Below are 17218 nucleotides of genomic sequence, written 5' to 3'. Positions count from 1 at the left end.
CAGTTGACTCACCAGCAAAAATTTGTCTCCCCAACTCCCGCAACCTGAAAGATTAGTGCGAGTGAATAGATTCACAAACTGTGTGGTGGAAGAAAAAGATGATCATCTGACTCCCACGCGCATAAAGTCAAGATACAGAAAATCAAGATAAATGAAAAACTATTCAGTCTTAACTAAAATATTTTATTGGTTTGGGGTGGGGTGCGGTGGCTGGGTGAGAAATGGGGACAGTGGAAACCTATTAATTTCAGTCTTGCAGTAGGAAACCAGAAGGCGGGTGAAGTGAGAAGAACAGTGATTTGCAGAATTTGGTCCAGGCCGATCCTAATTTTTGTACTTCTCATTTGCATGAATGACAAGCTTATTGTGTGAATTAGGTCACCCATTGGCAGCTGAACAATTAGTTGATGAAAAATGGAAAGCTACTGTAGATTCTTAGTGCTATAGGAGCTTAAAGGGGAGGGGCCTTGTTTTGTGGTTTAAGCAATGAGGTTTCATTGTCTAGCTGCAGGAAAATTGTTGGTTGTAATAAGTGTTGCATTAGAGGCCCCAGTGTGTTTTTAGATACAACTTTGGAGAGGATACTAGAACAATTTTCGGAGAATGCAGAAGACCTCTAGATGGTTGATAATTAGTGAAATGGCAAGAGAGCTTATGTGAATGCATGCAATGTTGTTTCCAAGAAAAGAGAAATGTAATGAATTCATGACAATTGTTAAGCTAATACTCCCCTTTCATGTTCATTCATTCCACAGGCCTTGTCTTTGCCTCTGCACTGTTAAGCATTTCCTTCTCTGCTTTCTTTAACTGTCCATAAGTCAGCAAAGATGATTTCGTAATATCTTTCTGCTTGATCCTACACTACTACTGCTCTGACAACTACTACCTCTTGGCTGTTTTTGCTGCTTTTATGCACACCATGGTAAGTTGGCATATGCAATCGAGGATTAAAAACCATTGGCTCGGGTACATATTGACATCCTTCCCGTCGTCTTGTTGAGAGGCTGAGACACAATGAAAGAGAGAGAATCAGCATAGGAGGAGGTTGCACCATTCTGAAAGGGCACCCTTATGGAGAGGGCAATCACAGACATCAAAACAAGATGCACTGTAGCCGGAATCAGAAACAGAGTATTTGATTGGAATTTTCCTTCTATGATTCCCACATACTTTCAGTTGTGCAGTCATTAACTTTCTGAACATGACAACTGATGTTACATTGCCACTAATCTTTGTAAATGGTTGCTGGCCCTTAACCATCTCTTTCTCTAGGTCAATCAGAAGACTTGAATGCCAGTGTGAGTTGCTTTAATGATAAATATATTGATAATGCATTGTCACTCTTCACAATTAACACAACGTCAAGAGTGAATGAAAAATGTCAAGAATGCCCAAAGAAAGAGCTGATATCCTCGCTCTTCTGATAAGGACAGCGATGCAGACTGTAATGGCTCCCATTTATTAAAAATAAATTCTGACCTAGAACAATTTTTAACTGTGTATTCTTTCATGGATGTGGGCATCACAGCATTCATTGCCCATCCGTTAGTACCCTTTGAGAGAGAACTCCATTGCTGTAGATCTAGAGAACTCCATTGCTCTAGATCTGGAGAACTAGGTAGACCAGACCAGGTAAGGGTGGTAGAATAGAGAGAGAAACAGAGTTAATGTTTTGAGTCCAATATGACTCTCTTGGAGAGGATGCCAGATGCTGCTAGGTCTGCAGAGTTTTCCCAGCACTTCTGGTTTTTATTTCCGATCCCCACAGTATTTTGTTTTACATAAAGACAGCAGATTTCCTTCTGTAAAGGGCATTGGTGAACCAGATGGGTTTTACAGCAATTGATGATGGTTTTGTGGTCACTATTATCGAGACTCATTTCTATTCCACATTTTTTTGATTAATTAACCAAACTTACTAATTGATTTTAAATTCACCCAGCTGCTGTGGTGGGATTTAAACCCATGTCTCGAGGATTAGCCTGGGCTTCTGGATTACGACTGTGGTGACATTACCACAACCCCACCACTTCTCCTAAACAATGAAAGATAGTTGTCGTAAAAACCCATCTGGTCCACTAATACCCTCCAGAGGCTGAGGTCTGCAGTCCTTAACCAGTCTGGCCTGCATGCGACTCTAGACCCACAGCAACATGATTAACTCTTAACTGCCCATTTTAAACTGCTACAAAAAAGTTAAAGGTGAAGGCAGCTCATCACCACCTACGCATGGGGAATTATGAATGGCAATAATAGTTAACTTTGCCTATGATGCCTGCATCCCGTGAATGAATTTTTAAAAAACACACAGCTGACCCGGAAGAAAGCTGACAACATAGATCTATCTGTCTTTGGTGTGATTTTCACTTTTCCCCAGGGGCAGGTTAAATCTAGTGTCTTATCCGGAGGATTTCTTGGTGTGCAGCAGCAATGATGTCAGCAAGCAGCTAATCACATCAAAGTATCCCCACACAGTAAATCAGGATGTGCTTAACATCCTTTGGGTTTTTACTTTCTCAGATAAACAGTTGGGATTAAGATACAGGCCAAAATAAAGATGAACAAACCTAGTGTGGAATTTGTCATCAAAATAAAAATTGACTATGCACAAATATAAAATTAGCTTTTCAAGCCTATGAAGATGTTTACCAAGAATGTTTACCTGTAATTATGAAGTTTGCTTTACATTACACTCAATTCACCAATTTTACAGCAAGATGAATGATGTAAGAGCCGCTAAGAATTCTCAGTTCAATTGATTTCTATTGACTGCAGTCTGAGTGCCTCAACAGTGCACCCTCAGGAGAAACATGGCATCACTGGAAGCAACTTATGGATTTCTATGTTATTCTGCAAAGGTGGGGACTCCAGAGGTTGCACTTACCCATACCTTTGTTGCCTCTAGACTTGATTATTCTAATGTACTCTGACCTTCTTCCCACGTTATGCCCTCCATGATCTTGATGTCATCCAAAACTCTGCTATACGTGGCCTCATTCCCATCAACTCCTGTTCAGCCGTCATATCTGTGCACACTCTGGTCGATTAGTTTTCATTCTAGTTTTCAAATACCTCCCTGTTTCTATAATCTCCTTTAACCGCATAACCCTTTGAGAAACCTGAACTCCCCTTCTTAAGCATTCCCAATTGTAATTGTTCCACCCGTGGTGGTTGAGAGTACAGGTTCCTGGGCCCTAAGTCCTGGAACTTCTTCCCTAAACCCCTCTATCTGACCAGCTCACTTCCTCTTTTAGCTACTTTTTATCTGCTCCAGTATCTTCTATGGCTTGGTGCTACACCTTTGTTTATAATGCATTTGTGAAGCACTTTGGAATGTTTTATATTAAGGGCATTATAGAAATATAAAAGGTTGTTATCAATGTAATGACAATAAACATTGACAGTATTGTGAAAGCCAGGCCAATGTTATTTCTTGTCTGTAAATAGTTAAGGTAATTCCATATGACGCTCTGTGTTCTTATCTAACAATTTACTAATAGTGAGCAGATGTTTCAAAAACTGCATACAAAGTGTTGATTGGTGATCTTTTGGCGAAACTGCTGCTTGTTGATTCGTTTTGACATTTTTAATAGAACAAGTACCAATATCTATACAGAGAGAGAAAATGATATCCAGTGTGGACAAGACGTTTAATGGAATTTTTCAGTCAGTCAGTAATGATACAAACCGTTACTGTAATAAGTTTTTGCATTTAAGATTTCTATCGAAAGCTGGTTTATTAAGTTGTCAGATTGAGTGGTTGCTTCTGATGAGGATATTTTTTGTAAGGTTGTGTACGGCAGTTCAAAGAAAAGCATTGAAGTCTCTTAATTTCCAAGAGTAAATTTTGTTCATCAGTTTTGCATTTGACGTTGATGAAGAAGAGCAGGAGTCACACAGTTGCCAGTTGATGTTCAGAATTTAAACTGTCACCCACTGCTTCAAATACTTAAATTTGCCTAAATTAAACTGAACGTCAGAAAAGACTTGCTGAACATTGGAAGCAAACTTTCTGACAGCATATATTTCTGATTTTTTGTGAGGTTTAACTTAGATTTTTTTCAGTTTACTGCAGCGTCTTCAAATGAGGCAGAAGAATGGGTTGAACAGCTTCAATTTGTGTTAAAAGGTAAGAGTTAAATAGATGTGGAACCAAAGCATTGACTTAGGTTGTTCTGTCGTATTCTGCCTTGATTGTCATTGATGTACCTTTGCTGGCATGCTGGACTGATTGGTGTGCAGTGCTAATCACTGTTAACTGTGCTGGACCCCTAGATCAAATTAATGCTGACTTGTCCTGCAAGCAAATCAACAGCCATCTTGCTGCCCAGAATGTCCTTTCAGTAATGAAATATGTCCTTGCCATCCGAGACTTGAACTGTGAATGGTTTAATTGAATCATGGGCTTGTCGAAAACTTGCCTAATGAGTGATGACACCTTTCCTCTTATTTTCTAATTTTACCATTTTTGCCGTCATTAAATTTGTGTTCTCCACTCCCCACCCAAGCTTTCCACCAACATAGCCAAATTCTTTCCCCCTTTAGTCTCTACACTGAGCAAATGCTTGGGATTTCAACCTCCATCTCAACACACCAAACCGCCCCCACCCCCCTTTCCCCGGTCCAATGGCTTAAAATTGTCTTCCATGTTAACTCTCCTAGTCATATTTACAGCCGTCCTAAATAATCTCTTTATTCCAACTGTCTCATTCACAGGCAAGGCCAGCTTACTTCACTTTCTTTTCCTTCATATTCATATCCTCATTCTCCCTTCCAATCTCACTTCCTTATGCAGATGACTTGGAAAAACCACTTTCCCAACCCCACTCACAAGTCACTTATTATGGCACTTCCATGCACCCAGTAGTCTATTCTCTGGCGCTCCTTTTGTCACAATAATTTTATAGCATTTATGATGCCCAATCATCACCTCCACTTTTAAGGTTCTTGTCCCTCGTAAAACCCCTGACTTTCTCCAACTTGGTAATTCCCCACATATGATTCTTGTTTAATTAATCCCAAAGGGTGCAGACTTGAAAACACATGATAAATAATTTATTTTTGCCATTCCTCACCTGATCAAGTTGGACCATATTGAGCCTTGCTATCCTCTGACAATACTGCTTGCTGCTATAGGATAATCTGGAAATTAAAGATAACTCCTGGTTTATTTTCCTTACTACCAACCATTTATTTAAAACACTTGAACTTGTCCATTTATACTCGTATATAAATTTCTGAATTGCCTTAAACTTCCAAGTTCTGTAATGTAATTTTCTACAACTTTACAATGCTTTTACAACTCCACGTTCCTCCAACTTTGGCTTCGCATGTCTTAGTATCTTGTTTTTTGCCTCCATGTTACTTATTGTCTCATTGCTCCTTTAAAGCATCTGTATCAGCTGCAAACTGTTGATACAAGTTTATATGTTCCTTTCAAATGAATTACCATCAGTGCTAAAATCAGAAAATCCATATAATTGAATGAAAAGTGTTCTTAGGCATAAGTAGACAGTCTACAGAAAATATTTGCACTGTTTATTTAATATCAATATTATAAACTAACGACACGAACAGTAACTATTGGTAACTGCCATTATTCTTTGTTACTAATAAATTAATTGATTTTTTTACAGTCTTCTGCAACTCGCATTGTGCTCTGTGCACTCACCACCACCACCTTCACTACATATGATCATCCTTACCTCCAAATCCTTACACTGACCTGCCCTAAACTACCTCTGAAATATTTTTAACATCACTTTCACCCTGGTCTCTGACTCTGACCTCCTTTGCTTGCTTCTGCCACCGCTCCCGTACCAATGACACCACACCAAATATCCATTTAATTATGATGGAACAACTTTCATCCATCTTGGAAATATTCTCAAAAAAACCCTCCCCAAACCATTCAGCACTCTATTTCACGCATTTGAAACATTTTTCTTCAACTAATTTGGTCATCTCACCTATAAGTTTCAATGCAAATTTTGTTTTATTCATTAACAGGCTGTGGGCATCACCGGCAAGGCCAGCATTTATTGTCCACTTCAAATTGCTTTTGAGGATGGTGGTGAATCACCCACTTGAATGCAACTGAGTGGTTTGCTAGGCCACTTCAGAGGACAGTTTAAAAAAAGCACCCATATTGTTGTGGGTCTGGAGTCACATATAGACAGATATAGGACTTGAGCCAAGAATATAAGGTTCCTATTTCTGTACTGAGAGATGTGCATTTGTTGGAAATGCCTTCTTTTAGATAAGACATTAAAACAAAGTCATGCCTACTCTCCCAGCTTGATGTAAGATCGTGAGAGAATACTGGAGCACCTGGAGGAAATCAATGCAGACAGAGAATGTGCAAACTCCACACAGTCACCCAAGGGTGAATTAAACCCAGGTCCCAGGAGCTGTGAGGCATCAGTGCTAACCACTGTGCTACCATGCCAGTGTGTATTCAATCATAACCTGTAACCTAATGACCTGGCATATCCATCACTCACAGGATCAACCCTGGTTCAATGAGAAGTGTAGGAGAGCATGCCAGGAATAGCATGAGGCATTAATTAAAATGAAGTGTTATCCTAGTGAAGCTAGAACACATCCGTGCTAGATAGTGGAAGTAGTGTACAATAGATGGAGCTAAGCAATCCCACAACCAGTGGATCAGATCGATAGCTCTCTAATCCTGTCACATTGAATTGTGAATGATGGCTGGTTAAACAACTAACAAATGGAGGAGGCTCCAGAAACATTTCCACCTTCAATGATGGAGGAGTCCCGCACATCATTGCAAAAGACAAGGTTGAAATGTTTGCAGCTATCATCAGTTGAGTGGCCTCCTCCTGGGCTCTGTATTAGGTCAAATTCAACCAATTCAACTAATTGGTTGAAATTAGTCTTCAACCAATTCCATTCACTCCACTTGAAGTCAAGAAATGGTAAAAGGCATTAGATACCGCAAAGGCCATAGATCCTGACAACCCGGCAATATATGGAAGACTCGTACTCCAGAATTGACTTGGCCTGTAACCAAACTGTTCCAGTACAGCTGCAAACCTGGCATTTACGAGACAGTGTGTAAAATTTCCCAGGTAAATTACGTCCACTAAAAGCAAGACAAATCCAGTCTGGTCAATTAACTTCATATCAGAATATTCTTGATAAGCATCAAAATGTAGGAAGGTGTCATCCACAGTGCTACCAAGCAGCATTTAGATAGCAATAACCTGCTCACTGATGCTCAGCTTGGTTTCCGCTAGGGTCACTTTGCTCCAAACTTTATTTTGCCTCAGTCCAGAAGTGGGCAAAAATGAAAAACTCAATAGTGGAGTGAGGATTATTGGCCTCAGCATCAAGGCAGGATTCAAGATAGCATCAAGAAATCTGAGCAAAAATTGAAGCAGCTTCTTTATCAATGACTTTCATTATAATGTCAGAAGTGGCAAAGTTCGCTGATGACTGCAGTGTTTAATATCATTTGTAACTCTCCGATACTGAAGCGGTCCATGATACAAATGCAGTAAGAGCTGGACAACATTCAGGCTTGGGCTGATAGATGGCGAGTAGCATTCATGCCGCACAAGCCAGTCACTGACCAGCTTCGAGAAGAGACTGATTGCTAAATTTGTTGATGACACAAAGACAGGTAGGAAAGTAAATTGTGAGAAGGACATAAAGTCTGTAAAGGGAATTAGATTAAGTGTGAACTCATCCACTTTGGCAGGGAGAATAGAAAAGCAGTATAGTATTTATATGGAACAAGATCTGGGTGTCCTTTTACATGAATCACAAAAAGTTATTATGCAGGTAAAGCAAGTGACTGGGAAAGCAAATTGAATTTTGGAATTTAGTAGAAGGGGAATGGAATATAAAGGTAGGGAAGTCTCGTACAGGGAATTGGTGAGACCAAATCTGAAATACTATGTACAGTAGGTCTCCTTACTTGAGAAAGGATATATTATCGTTAGAAATAGTTCAGAGAAAGTTTATTTGACTGATTCCTGGGATGAAGGTGTTATGAGAAAAGGTTAGGCCTGTATCCATTGGAATTTACAAGATCTTATTGAAACATATACAATGCTGAAGGGAAGTGACAAGGTGGATGATGAGAGGATATTTCTGTCAATGTTTTATTAATTGCATTGTTAAGGTTTAAATGGCAGTTGTATTAAACATGGGTATTTGTGCACCTGTAAATGAGAATAGATGGGGCACTGGGATGTTGGAGTAATGAGACTGTGAAGTATAAACTATCAATAAACTTTTTCCAGCAAAGAAAGCTACTGTTAGTTTTAACTTCACTAACTAGTGTGGATTCAGTCAACAATTTCTCATTGTGGGGAAGACTAAAACAAGAGGACACAAGTTAAAACAGAGATAAGGAGTTTGTTTTTCAGAGGTTTGTTAATCTGTGCAGTTATCTTCTCCTAAGAGCAGGGTCATTGAATATTTTTAAGGCCAAATTAGATTCTTGATTGACAAGGAAGTCAAAGAGTATAAGGGAAAGACAGGAAGTAGAATTGAGATCACAATTGTATCAGCCATAATCTAATTGAATTGTGGAGCATACTCGAAGGAGCAAATGGCCTACTCATGCTACTAATTCACACGTTTGTATGTAATAAAGAATTCAGCCATCTCCCTGCGACATTGAATGACATTACCATTGTTGAATTCCCCCACGCCAATGTCCTAGGAATTGACCAGAAAGTTAACTGGGACAGCCATATAAATACTATGGTGACTAATGCAAGTCCGAGGCTGGTAATTCTGCAACAAATAACTTGCCAAAAACTTCCCAAAGCCTGTCTGTTTTCTGCAAGTCACAAGACTGTAGTGTCTGGATGAATATAACTCCAGCAGCACTTAACACTCAGGTAGGTAGTGGATCCCAAGAAAAGGAATTTGTGGAATGCCTGAGATGGTTTTTATGGAGCAGTTTGTGACAACGCCTAGTAGCGAATAGGCAATTCTGGATTTGGCAATGTGTAATGAGGTGGACTTGATTAGGGAACTTAAGGTGAAGGAACCCTTAGGGAGCAGTGACCACAGTATGGTAGAATTTACCCTGCAGTTTGAGAGGGAGAAGGTGGAATCAGGTATAACGCATTACAATTCAGTAAGGATAACTACAAAGACATGAGGGAGGAGCTGACTGGAGTTGATTGGTAAAGGAGCCTAGCAGGGAAGACAGTGGAACAGCAATGGCAGGAGTTTCTGAGAGTTATTCTGGAGGCACAACAGAAATTCATCCCAAGGAGGAGGAAACATGCTGATGAGAGGGCGAGGCATCCCTGGCTGATGAGGGAAGACAAGAACAGCATAAAAGGAAGAGAAAAAGCATACAAAGTGGCAAGGATTCGTGGGAAGCCTTTAAAAACGAGCAGAGGACAACTAAAAAAGCAATAAGGGGGGAGAAGATGGAATATGAGTGTAAACTAGCTAGTAATATAGAAGATAGTGCTTTTCTCAATATATGAAAAGTAAGAGGTAAAAATCGCCATTGGACCACCGGAAAATGAGGCTGGAGGAGTAATAATAGGAAACAAAGCAAAGGCAGAGGAACTGAATAGTTACTTTGCATCAGTCTTCATGGTGGAAGACACCAGTGGGATGACAGAACGTCAGGAGAGTCAGGGGGGCACAACTGAGTGTAGTGGCCTTCACTAAGGAGAATGTTCTGGGGAAACTGAAAGATCTGAAGGTGGATAAGTCACCTGGACCGGATGGACTACACCCCAGGGTTGTAAAAGAGATAGCTGAGGAAATTGTGGAGGCATTGGTGGTGATCTTTCAGAAAACACTGGAAGCAGGGAGGGTACCAGAGGACTGGAAAGTAGCTAGTGTAACACCGCTGTTTAAGAAGGGAGGGAGGCAGCAGACGGGAAATTATAGGCTGGTTAGCCTGACTTCAGTCATTGGCAAGATTTTAGAGTCCATTATTAAAGATGAGATCGCAGAGTACTAGGAAGTGCATGATGAAGTAGGACCGAATCAGCATGGCTTTGTCAAGGGGAGGTCATGACTGACAAATCTGTGTTTAAAAATGGTGCCCAGACATGATGGCACAGTAGCTAACTTCCCACCTAATCTTCCACAAAATTAAATAGCTGCATAATTATTTTGCTGGACATTGTGCAATTTCTGGGTTTACCCATTTAGTTTTACATAGGAGTCCTTCAGATTTCCCTCCCTGCTGCAGGACTTAGTCTCAAAGCAGAAGATTCCATGCAGTGTGTGAAATATACTGCAAATTCATCAAGCCTCCTTCAACAGCAAGTTTAAAGAGAAAATTTAATTTCCAGTTAACAGCAAAAATGTCAAGATTTAATATTTTAAAGCTCTTACTATAACAAATGATTTAGAACCACTATTGTACCCAGATTTAAAACATTGTTTTAGATTAGACAACTTATGCTTTAAACTACAGAAAAGAAAGTCTCTAACTTTCAGCACAATTGAAGGTCTCCTACTCTGGTTATATCTTACGCTGCCCCTTAAGTGAACATTTCATCCTTGTGAAACTAGTCTAAAGTCATTCTTCGCACCCTATAGTTTGCTTCATTTTTACTTTCGCAGTCAAGTGATTTCTGATTCCAAAACTAAATTTCATTGTGAGAGTCATACTGTTAATCCCCTTTCCTGTAGGCCCAAGTGAGGCAAATCTTCCCATCTTCTTTAAATTGTCATTTCAATCTGAACATGAGCTCCCCATCCTCGTTCACATGAGAATAACAGATTCAGTAGATCCTACATCAGCTGCAGGGCTGCTTCTATCTCCTGTTTTCTGCTAATCCGATGGCTGTATTTCAGGCCCAACAAAACTTCTGTCTGTTTGTGATATTTATTGATTTGCAGATCAGCTTGTAACCTGACCTCAAAAATCACTACTTCTGTACTCTGCCCATGGCAATGTAAAACTGACTGGGTAGAATTTCACCAAAGTGCCAGCTCAGGCTGGAAAAATGGAATATTTGCACTGCAAGCTTTTACGCTGTAATTTTTGATACTTTATCAAAACTAAACCAAGAGACGGCTCCCATGACGATCACATCCTGCCAGCAGTTTAGGTCTTTGAAAGCAGGACCTCCCACAGAAATTGAACCCCCATCTGTTCACCAGGTGCATGTCATTGAGGACCTGTTGTGTGAATGGACTCTAACGTGGGAGGGACAATCTTGATATTTATATCGTTGGAATCTCTTATGTCATTGATAGGGTGGGAACAGTCGAGCAGGGAAATCCTGCTGACTTAATATATGTTATTGGTCTCCTGCTCAATTCTCCACCCCTCTGCCATCCACCTTCCCCCAAAAAAGGGGTGAAAAATCTATCCCTCCAGCTTTATATCAGATAGAATTGCTAGTTAGTCACCTTTTCATCTACCTAGTTTATAATACAGCTATCTTCACAAGTGTAGTTGGGGATGGGGAACAAATATTAGTCTTGCCAGTGATGCTCATATCCCACGGAAGAATAGTATGGTGGCACAGTGGTTAGCGCTGCTGCCTCCCAGTGCCAGTAACCTGGGTTCAATTCCCAGCTTGGGACATTGCCTGTGTGGAGTTTGCACATTCTCCCCATGTCTGTATGGGTTTCCTCCAGGTGCTCTGGTTTCCTCCCACAGTCCAAAGATGTGTGGGTTAGGTGCATTAGAGATGCTAAATTGTACCTCAATGTGAAAAGACCAAATTTGTGAGGAGTTAAAATGACGCTGGAAGATTGATCTAGCTTGCCTGAAAGTGAGAATCTCCAGGAATATTCTCATCATGGACAGTTCTGGGGTTGAAAATTACCAGGTTGAGAAAGGAAAAATTCAGAAGTAAGCCCTCAGGAGTTAAGAATCACTTTGTAGTTGTTCCAGGAGAATTATGGTATGATCCTTCCATCAAGTAGAAGTTCGAATTTCTATTTAATGGTTAATAATCTCTACAGAGATCATAACAAAGTTGCAATTTCAATGCAGTACTGAGAGTGCTGCATTGTCTCGGATACCATTTCTGGATAAGTTGTTAAACTGAGATTCCGCCATGTTCAAGTGGAATAAAAGTCCTGGAGTACATAGAAAAGTAGAGTTCTCTTTGGCCAAGTTTCTCACTAAACTAATACCAGGCTCTTATTCTCCCTTTTGCAATTTAATGGATTCTGCAAACTGTAGCATAAACGTTCTCATACTGAGTGGAATGCTAAAGCAGTTTTCCTTTAGGACTTCTTCCAATGCGGTTCTCTTGCTATTGACCTGGGTAGGCAGAGGAGTCACTTGAATTGATTGACATCTTTATTAAACTTCTAATTTGCTCTGAATTTTTCAAAACCTAATGTTTCACTTATTGTTTTGTTTAATAGACAGGGAATCTGGTATGATCCCAGAAGATGATGGTGAAGGAATGTATGATGATATAGATCCAGAAATTAAAGGTGATGAATTCACCCAAATGGCAATAGATGAAGACATTTATGAAGAGCTTCCAGGTTTGTGTTTTCAAAATACTTACTTTACATCAATAAAATAGTTAAAATCTCATGATTCAAAATTATGTGATTATGTTCAATAAATGGCCATACAGAAATTCATTTCAGATACATCGTTCATTAAAAAGTTACAATTAATGATTAATACCAACAAAAACAAATAATATCATCTAATGCAGAGGTCTAACTTTAATTAAAATATGTATTAAAATAATCAATGAGTCTTACCATGGATGCATATCCTTATCCATATATCAAACTCCTTTAAAAAGTTCTTATAGCAAAGGGCACAAACAAGTTCTGGAATGGACTCAATTGAGTAACTAGTTCATAAATTCTTCACATAATCACCATGGGTTAAAAAAAGATGATAAGCTAATTGGATAGTTTCTTGAATTAATGTATAATGAATTACACTGCAGGAAAAATAGCAAGACCAATGAAGAAAAACAAGAGATCTGTATATTATTGCTGATTTCTGCATGTTATATAATGATTATGGCATCAATGCAGTAAAATAATTTTATTGTGTAATCCAAATTTACTTATTCAAATCTGTAGATTTGGAAGCTGGTGGTAATAAATGTATTGCAAAGAGAACGAATGTCAGTGTAAAGGCAATGGTCTGTTTAGTACCTGGTTAGCAAGTTGCTCATATGGAAAGGCATATGCATACCAGATCAGCAAGTGGAAACAGATAATAGAATATTGCTCTGTATTACCATATTTTAATATCTTTAAAGTCAACAAAATTTTGGAAATCTAAGCATGATCCACTATTCTCATTCAAAAAGCAAAAATAACTTATTAATAGTAAACAAAGCAAACAACATATTTAAAAATGCCCTATTTGTAATGTGCCACATTATCTTTTAATAAAATTAAAATCCATGGAACTAAAGAGTGGCAGCATGATTCACAGTTAGTTCAGGGGCAGAAACAAAAGTCGTGATGAAGAGTCGTTCCTACACATGTCTCTGATGGCGATAGGACCAGTTGAGAGGCTGATAAAAAGCATGTTGGATACTTGGAATTTATGATTAAAAGATTAGGATAATAAAAACTATACTAAACCTTTATAAAAGATTTGTCTGGCCTCATCTGGATTATTGTGGCCAATTCTGGTCAGCAGACATCAAGAAGGATGTTGAAGCAGAGAGGATTTACTAGGATGGTACCAGGGATAAGGAACTACAGTTATGTGGACAGACTGGAGAAGCTGAGATTGTTCTCCTTAGAGCAGAGAAGATTAAGAGGAGTTTTGAAAGCGGTGTTCAGTGTATGAGGTGAAACCATTTCCAATGAAAGATGAGTCAATAAACAGAGGATACAGATTTAAGGTGAACAACAAAAGGATCAGAGGTGATATGAGGAAAAATTTGCTAGAACAGCAACTTGTTGTGATCATTCAAGTGCATTCAAGCACTGTCTGAAAGAGTGGTGGAAATAAATTCCATGACAATCAAAAGACAATAGGATGAAAACTCAATGGAGAAAAAATTTATAGGGATACCAGAAAAGAATCGGGAGTGTGTCTGTTTGGATAGCTGTGTGAAGAACCAATACAAGCACAGTGGGTTGAAGGTTGAATGAAGTCCTCCTTTGACATTCTGTGAAATTAAAATTACTGGTGGCAAAAGATATTATAAGTAGGTTGTGTTTTTATTCTCTCAATTTTAAAAAATTTATATGCGACTAAAACATGACTTCTAAATATTTTAACACATGATTTAAGGGAAATCCAGAATGCTGAAGAGGCCAGGATTAGAGGAACAGAGTTCTTGGAGGCTTTATAGGGCTAGAAGAGGGCAAAAATAGGGAGGCATAAAACCATGGAGGAATACAAGCAGGAAGCCACTACGGATCAGCAAGTATATGGGTGGTGGGCAAACAGAAATGCGGTGCAAGTCGGGAATTAATGGAAGCTTGTTCTTAATGGTGCTATCTTATAGGAAGGAAAATGCTTTTTTATAATTCTACCTTGGTCAAGGCTTGCGAATAACCCAAGACTCGTGACTAAGATCAATGCAATGAAATCACAGCACAAGTAGCAAAACAAATAGCAAATTGGTTACAAAACAGAAATTGAGAGAGGATATTCAAGGTGGCTGCTCAGACTGGTGGAAGGTGTGAAATGGTGTTCCACAGGGTTGGGACTGCTGTCACCCTTGTGTATATTTGCATAAGTGATTAAGGAAATTGAAAGAACCGTATTAAAATTTGCTGACATCAAATGTGATATAGTTAATATTGTGGATGACTGTGACAAGAAGATGCTAACAAATTTAGGAATGGGTGTGTAAATGACAAATAAATTTTCTAAAGTGTGAGGTGGTGCTTTGGTGGGTTAAGGAGGTCACATTCCTCAGAAAATGAGAGTTCAAAGAGGTAAAGATTCAAGAGGATTTAAGATACAAATACACAAACAATTAAGAGTAGCAACATAGATAAATAACACCATAAAAAGAGCAAAGTGTTGGGGTTCGTTTCTAGAAGGATATAATTAAAACTAAGAAGTTATATGAAATTTAAAGAAATCTTTTGTGTGGTCCAATCTCATTTAGAGTACTGTGTGTAGTTCTTGTCTCCATGTTATAAAAACGATATTGGAGTACTGGAGCTGATGTTTAAAAATGATTTACAAATATGGTACAAGGAATGTGAGGTTCTGACTGTCAAGAAAGACTGAAAAGCTGGGGCTCTTTTCTTGAAGAGAAGATAGAGAATTGGCCTGATAGAAGTCTTTTAAATTGTGAAAGACCTTGATTGTGTAAACACAGAATTGCTGAATCACAGATTGGTTACAGAAGGTTAGGGGCAGATTTATAATGAAACACACAATGTCCTGGCAGCTGGGCCTCAGAGTGCAGACTGTCTGATGTCTCCCACAGCCATACAGGTAGAGGCATACCTTGCAAACCTATCCACAATTGAAAATCACTATTCTTAGCCAAGCACAGATAAGAAGGTGATACTTATCTGATTCACTGCAGCTTTAAATTCTGTGCATGTCTGTGGAGGCATTCAGCTGTTTGGCACTAGGCATGTTGCATGTGGCTAAGCGTTGACACAGTGAGGAACATCAAAACAGAAGTAGGGGGAGATCCGGTCTGTGGGTGTGTAATGGATGTTGATGCTCAGCACTCAAGTTCAAATCTGAAAAAGTGGGAATGAACACCATTTGGCAAGGCTGGAGTTAGAAGTGTGTATCTGTAAATCCCAGCACCTGGTAGTGGGAATAAGAATTGCAGGTATTTAACTCCCTCTACTCCTCCCCCCTCCTTGACTTGCCCCAACCTCCTCCTCCTCCGCCGCCGCCGCCGCCGCCACCACCACCACCACCACCACCCACCACCACCACCACCCACCACACACACCGCCCCCCCCCCCCCCCCATATCCCTCGTCGTCCCCATCAGTAGCTGATTGGTGTGTGTGAGACTATGTGTATGGAAGACATATTATCTTACAGGAAATGGGCTGACTCCTTCTGGAGTAAGTCGATCCTGCGGTGGCCTCCATCCTAGTTGGTGTCAACTGGCACGGTGATGCAATTGGCTACTGGAAGTGTTGCAGGGGCAGGGCCATTGCAGTTGGATGTGATGTACTGGAGTGTGTCACCAGGTGAGAGAAGTACATTCTTCAGGTTAGGCCCTCACCCTTGCACTGGGGTGAAGCCAAGTCATTCCACTTCAAGCCTGCATTCCCTCGGAACAATTTATTCTGCTTTTTAACTAATATTCTTTCCTCCTTTGTATTACCACAAGCAGGAGCAAATCCAGCAATGTTATAAAGTTTAAACTTGTGTCACAATTAGGCTTACCTTAACACTGCGATGAAGATTACTGTGAAAATCCTCTAGTAGCCACATTCTAGTGCTGTTCGGGTACATTGAGGGAGAATTTAACATGACCTAACCAGCATGTCTTTCAGACTCTCTGCACCATGTCTGTGACCTCTTTAGGCCTACTAATCTAATAAATGTTAGGGATCAAGACTTGGGTCATGTAAAACCAATTCTCCTGGAATATAGAGATTTCTTTAGAACCCAGAAGTTTTTTCAATCATTTAACTTATTGTATTTGAGATTTTTGAAATGCAGCCACGCAGTGGCACAATAGTTACCACTGCTTCTTCACAGCTCCCCTGGGTTTGATTCCTAGCTTGGATCACTGTCTGTGTGGAGTTTGCACATTCTCCTCATGTCTGCATTGGTTTCCTCCAGGTGCTCCGGTTTCCTCCCACAGTCCAAAGATGTGTGGGTTAGGTTGATTGGCCATGCTAAAATTGCCCCTTAGAGTCCTGAGATGTGAAGGTTAGAGGGATTAACAGGTAAATATGTAGGGATATGGGGGTAAGGTATTGGTGGGAATGTTGGTGGTACAGACTCAATGGGCCAAATGGCCTCTTGCTGCACTGTAGGAATCATAGAAATCCTAATACCTAAAATGGAAAGGCTATGTATGATAATTTGTCAAAAAATGAGAAATTATTTAATAGGTGGTATGGCAGGGAAAAGATAGTTGATGGTACAGGCAAGAATTTCCTCCTTTTTCAACATGTTGGGAATTAATGGATTTTACTTGGACTCCTGAAATTTCCATGCAGGAACTGTGGAATTTCACAACACAGAAGGAAACTCATCACCCTATCATTGTAACTGCACAACTCTCAGAGCAATCCACGCTGTCCTATTTCCCATACTTCTCCAGGTTTTTAATAACAAATATGAAATAATGAAATTT

General features: G+C 39.7%; 1 protein-coding gene across 2 annotated transcripts in view; it reads left to right on the top strand.

Moving 5' to 3' along the window:
- Window positions 1–17218, top strand: part of skap2 (src kinase associated phosphoprotein 2) — a 298277-nt gene that overhangs the window by 170827 nt on the left and 110232 nt on the right. For both annotated transcript variants that reach the window (XM_080205649.1, XM_080205640.1), the window contains exons 8-9: window positions 4066–4129; window positions 12349–12474. In XM_080205649.1, coding sequence (XP_080061775.1) covers window positions 4066–4129; window positions 12349–12474 — 190 coding nt within the window. The remainder of the gene's footprint in view (window positions 1–4065; window positions 4130–12348; window positions 12475–17218) is intronic.

The sequence above is a fragment of the Carcharhinus amblyrhynchos genome, chromosome 2 (genome assembly GCF_965287045.1).
Source record: "Carcharhinus amblyrhynchos chromosome 2, sCarAmb.v2.hapA, whole genome shotgun sequence".
NCBI classification, from domain to species: domain Eukaryota; kingdom Metazoa; phylum Chordata; class Chondrichthyes; order Carcharhiniformes; family Carcharhinidae; genus Carcharhinus; species Carcharhinus amblyrhynchos.
The sequence above is the reverse complement of the archived record's forward strand: the minus strand, read 5'-3'. Positions and strand labels throughout refer to the sequence as shown.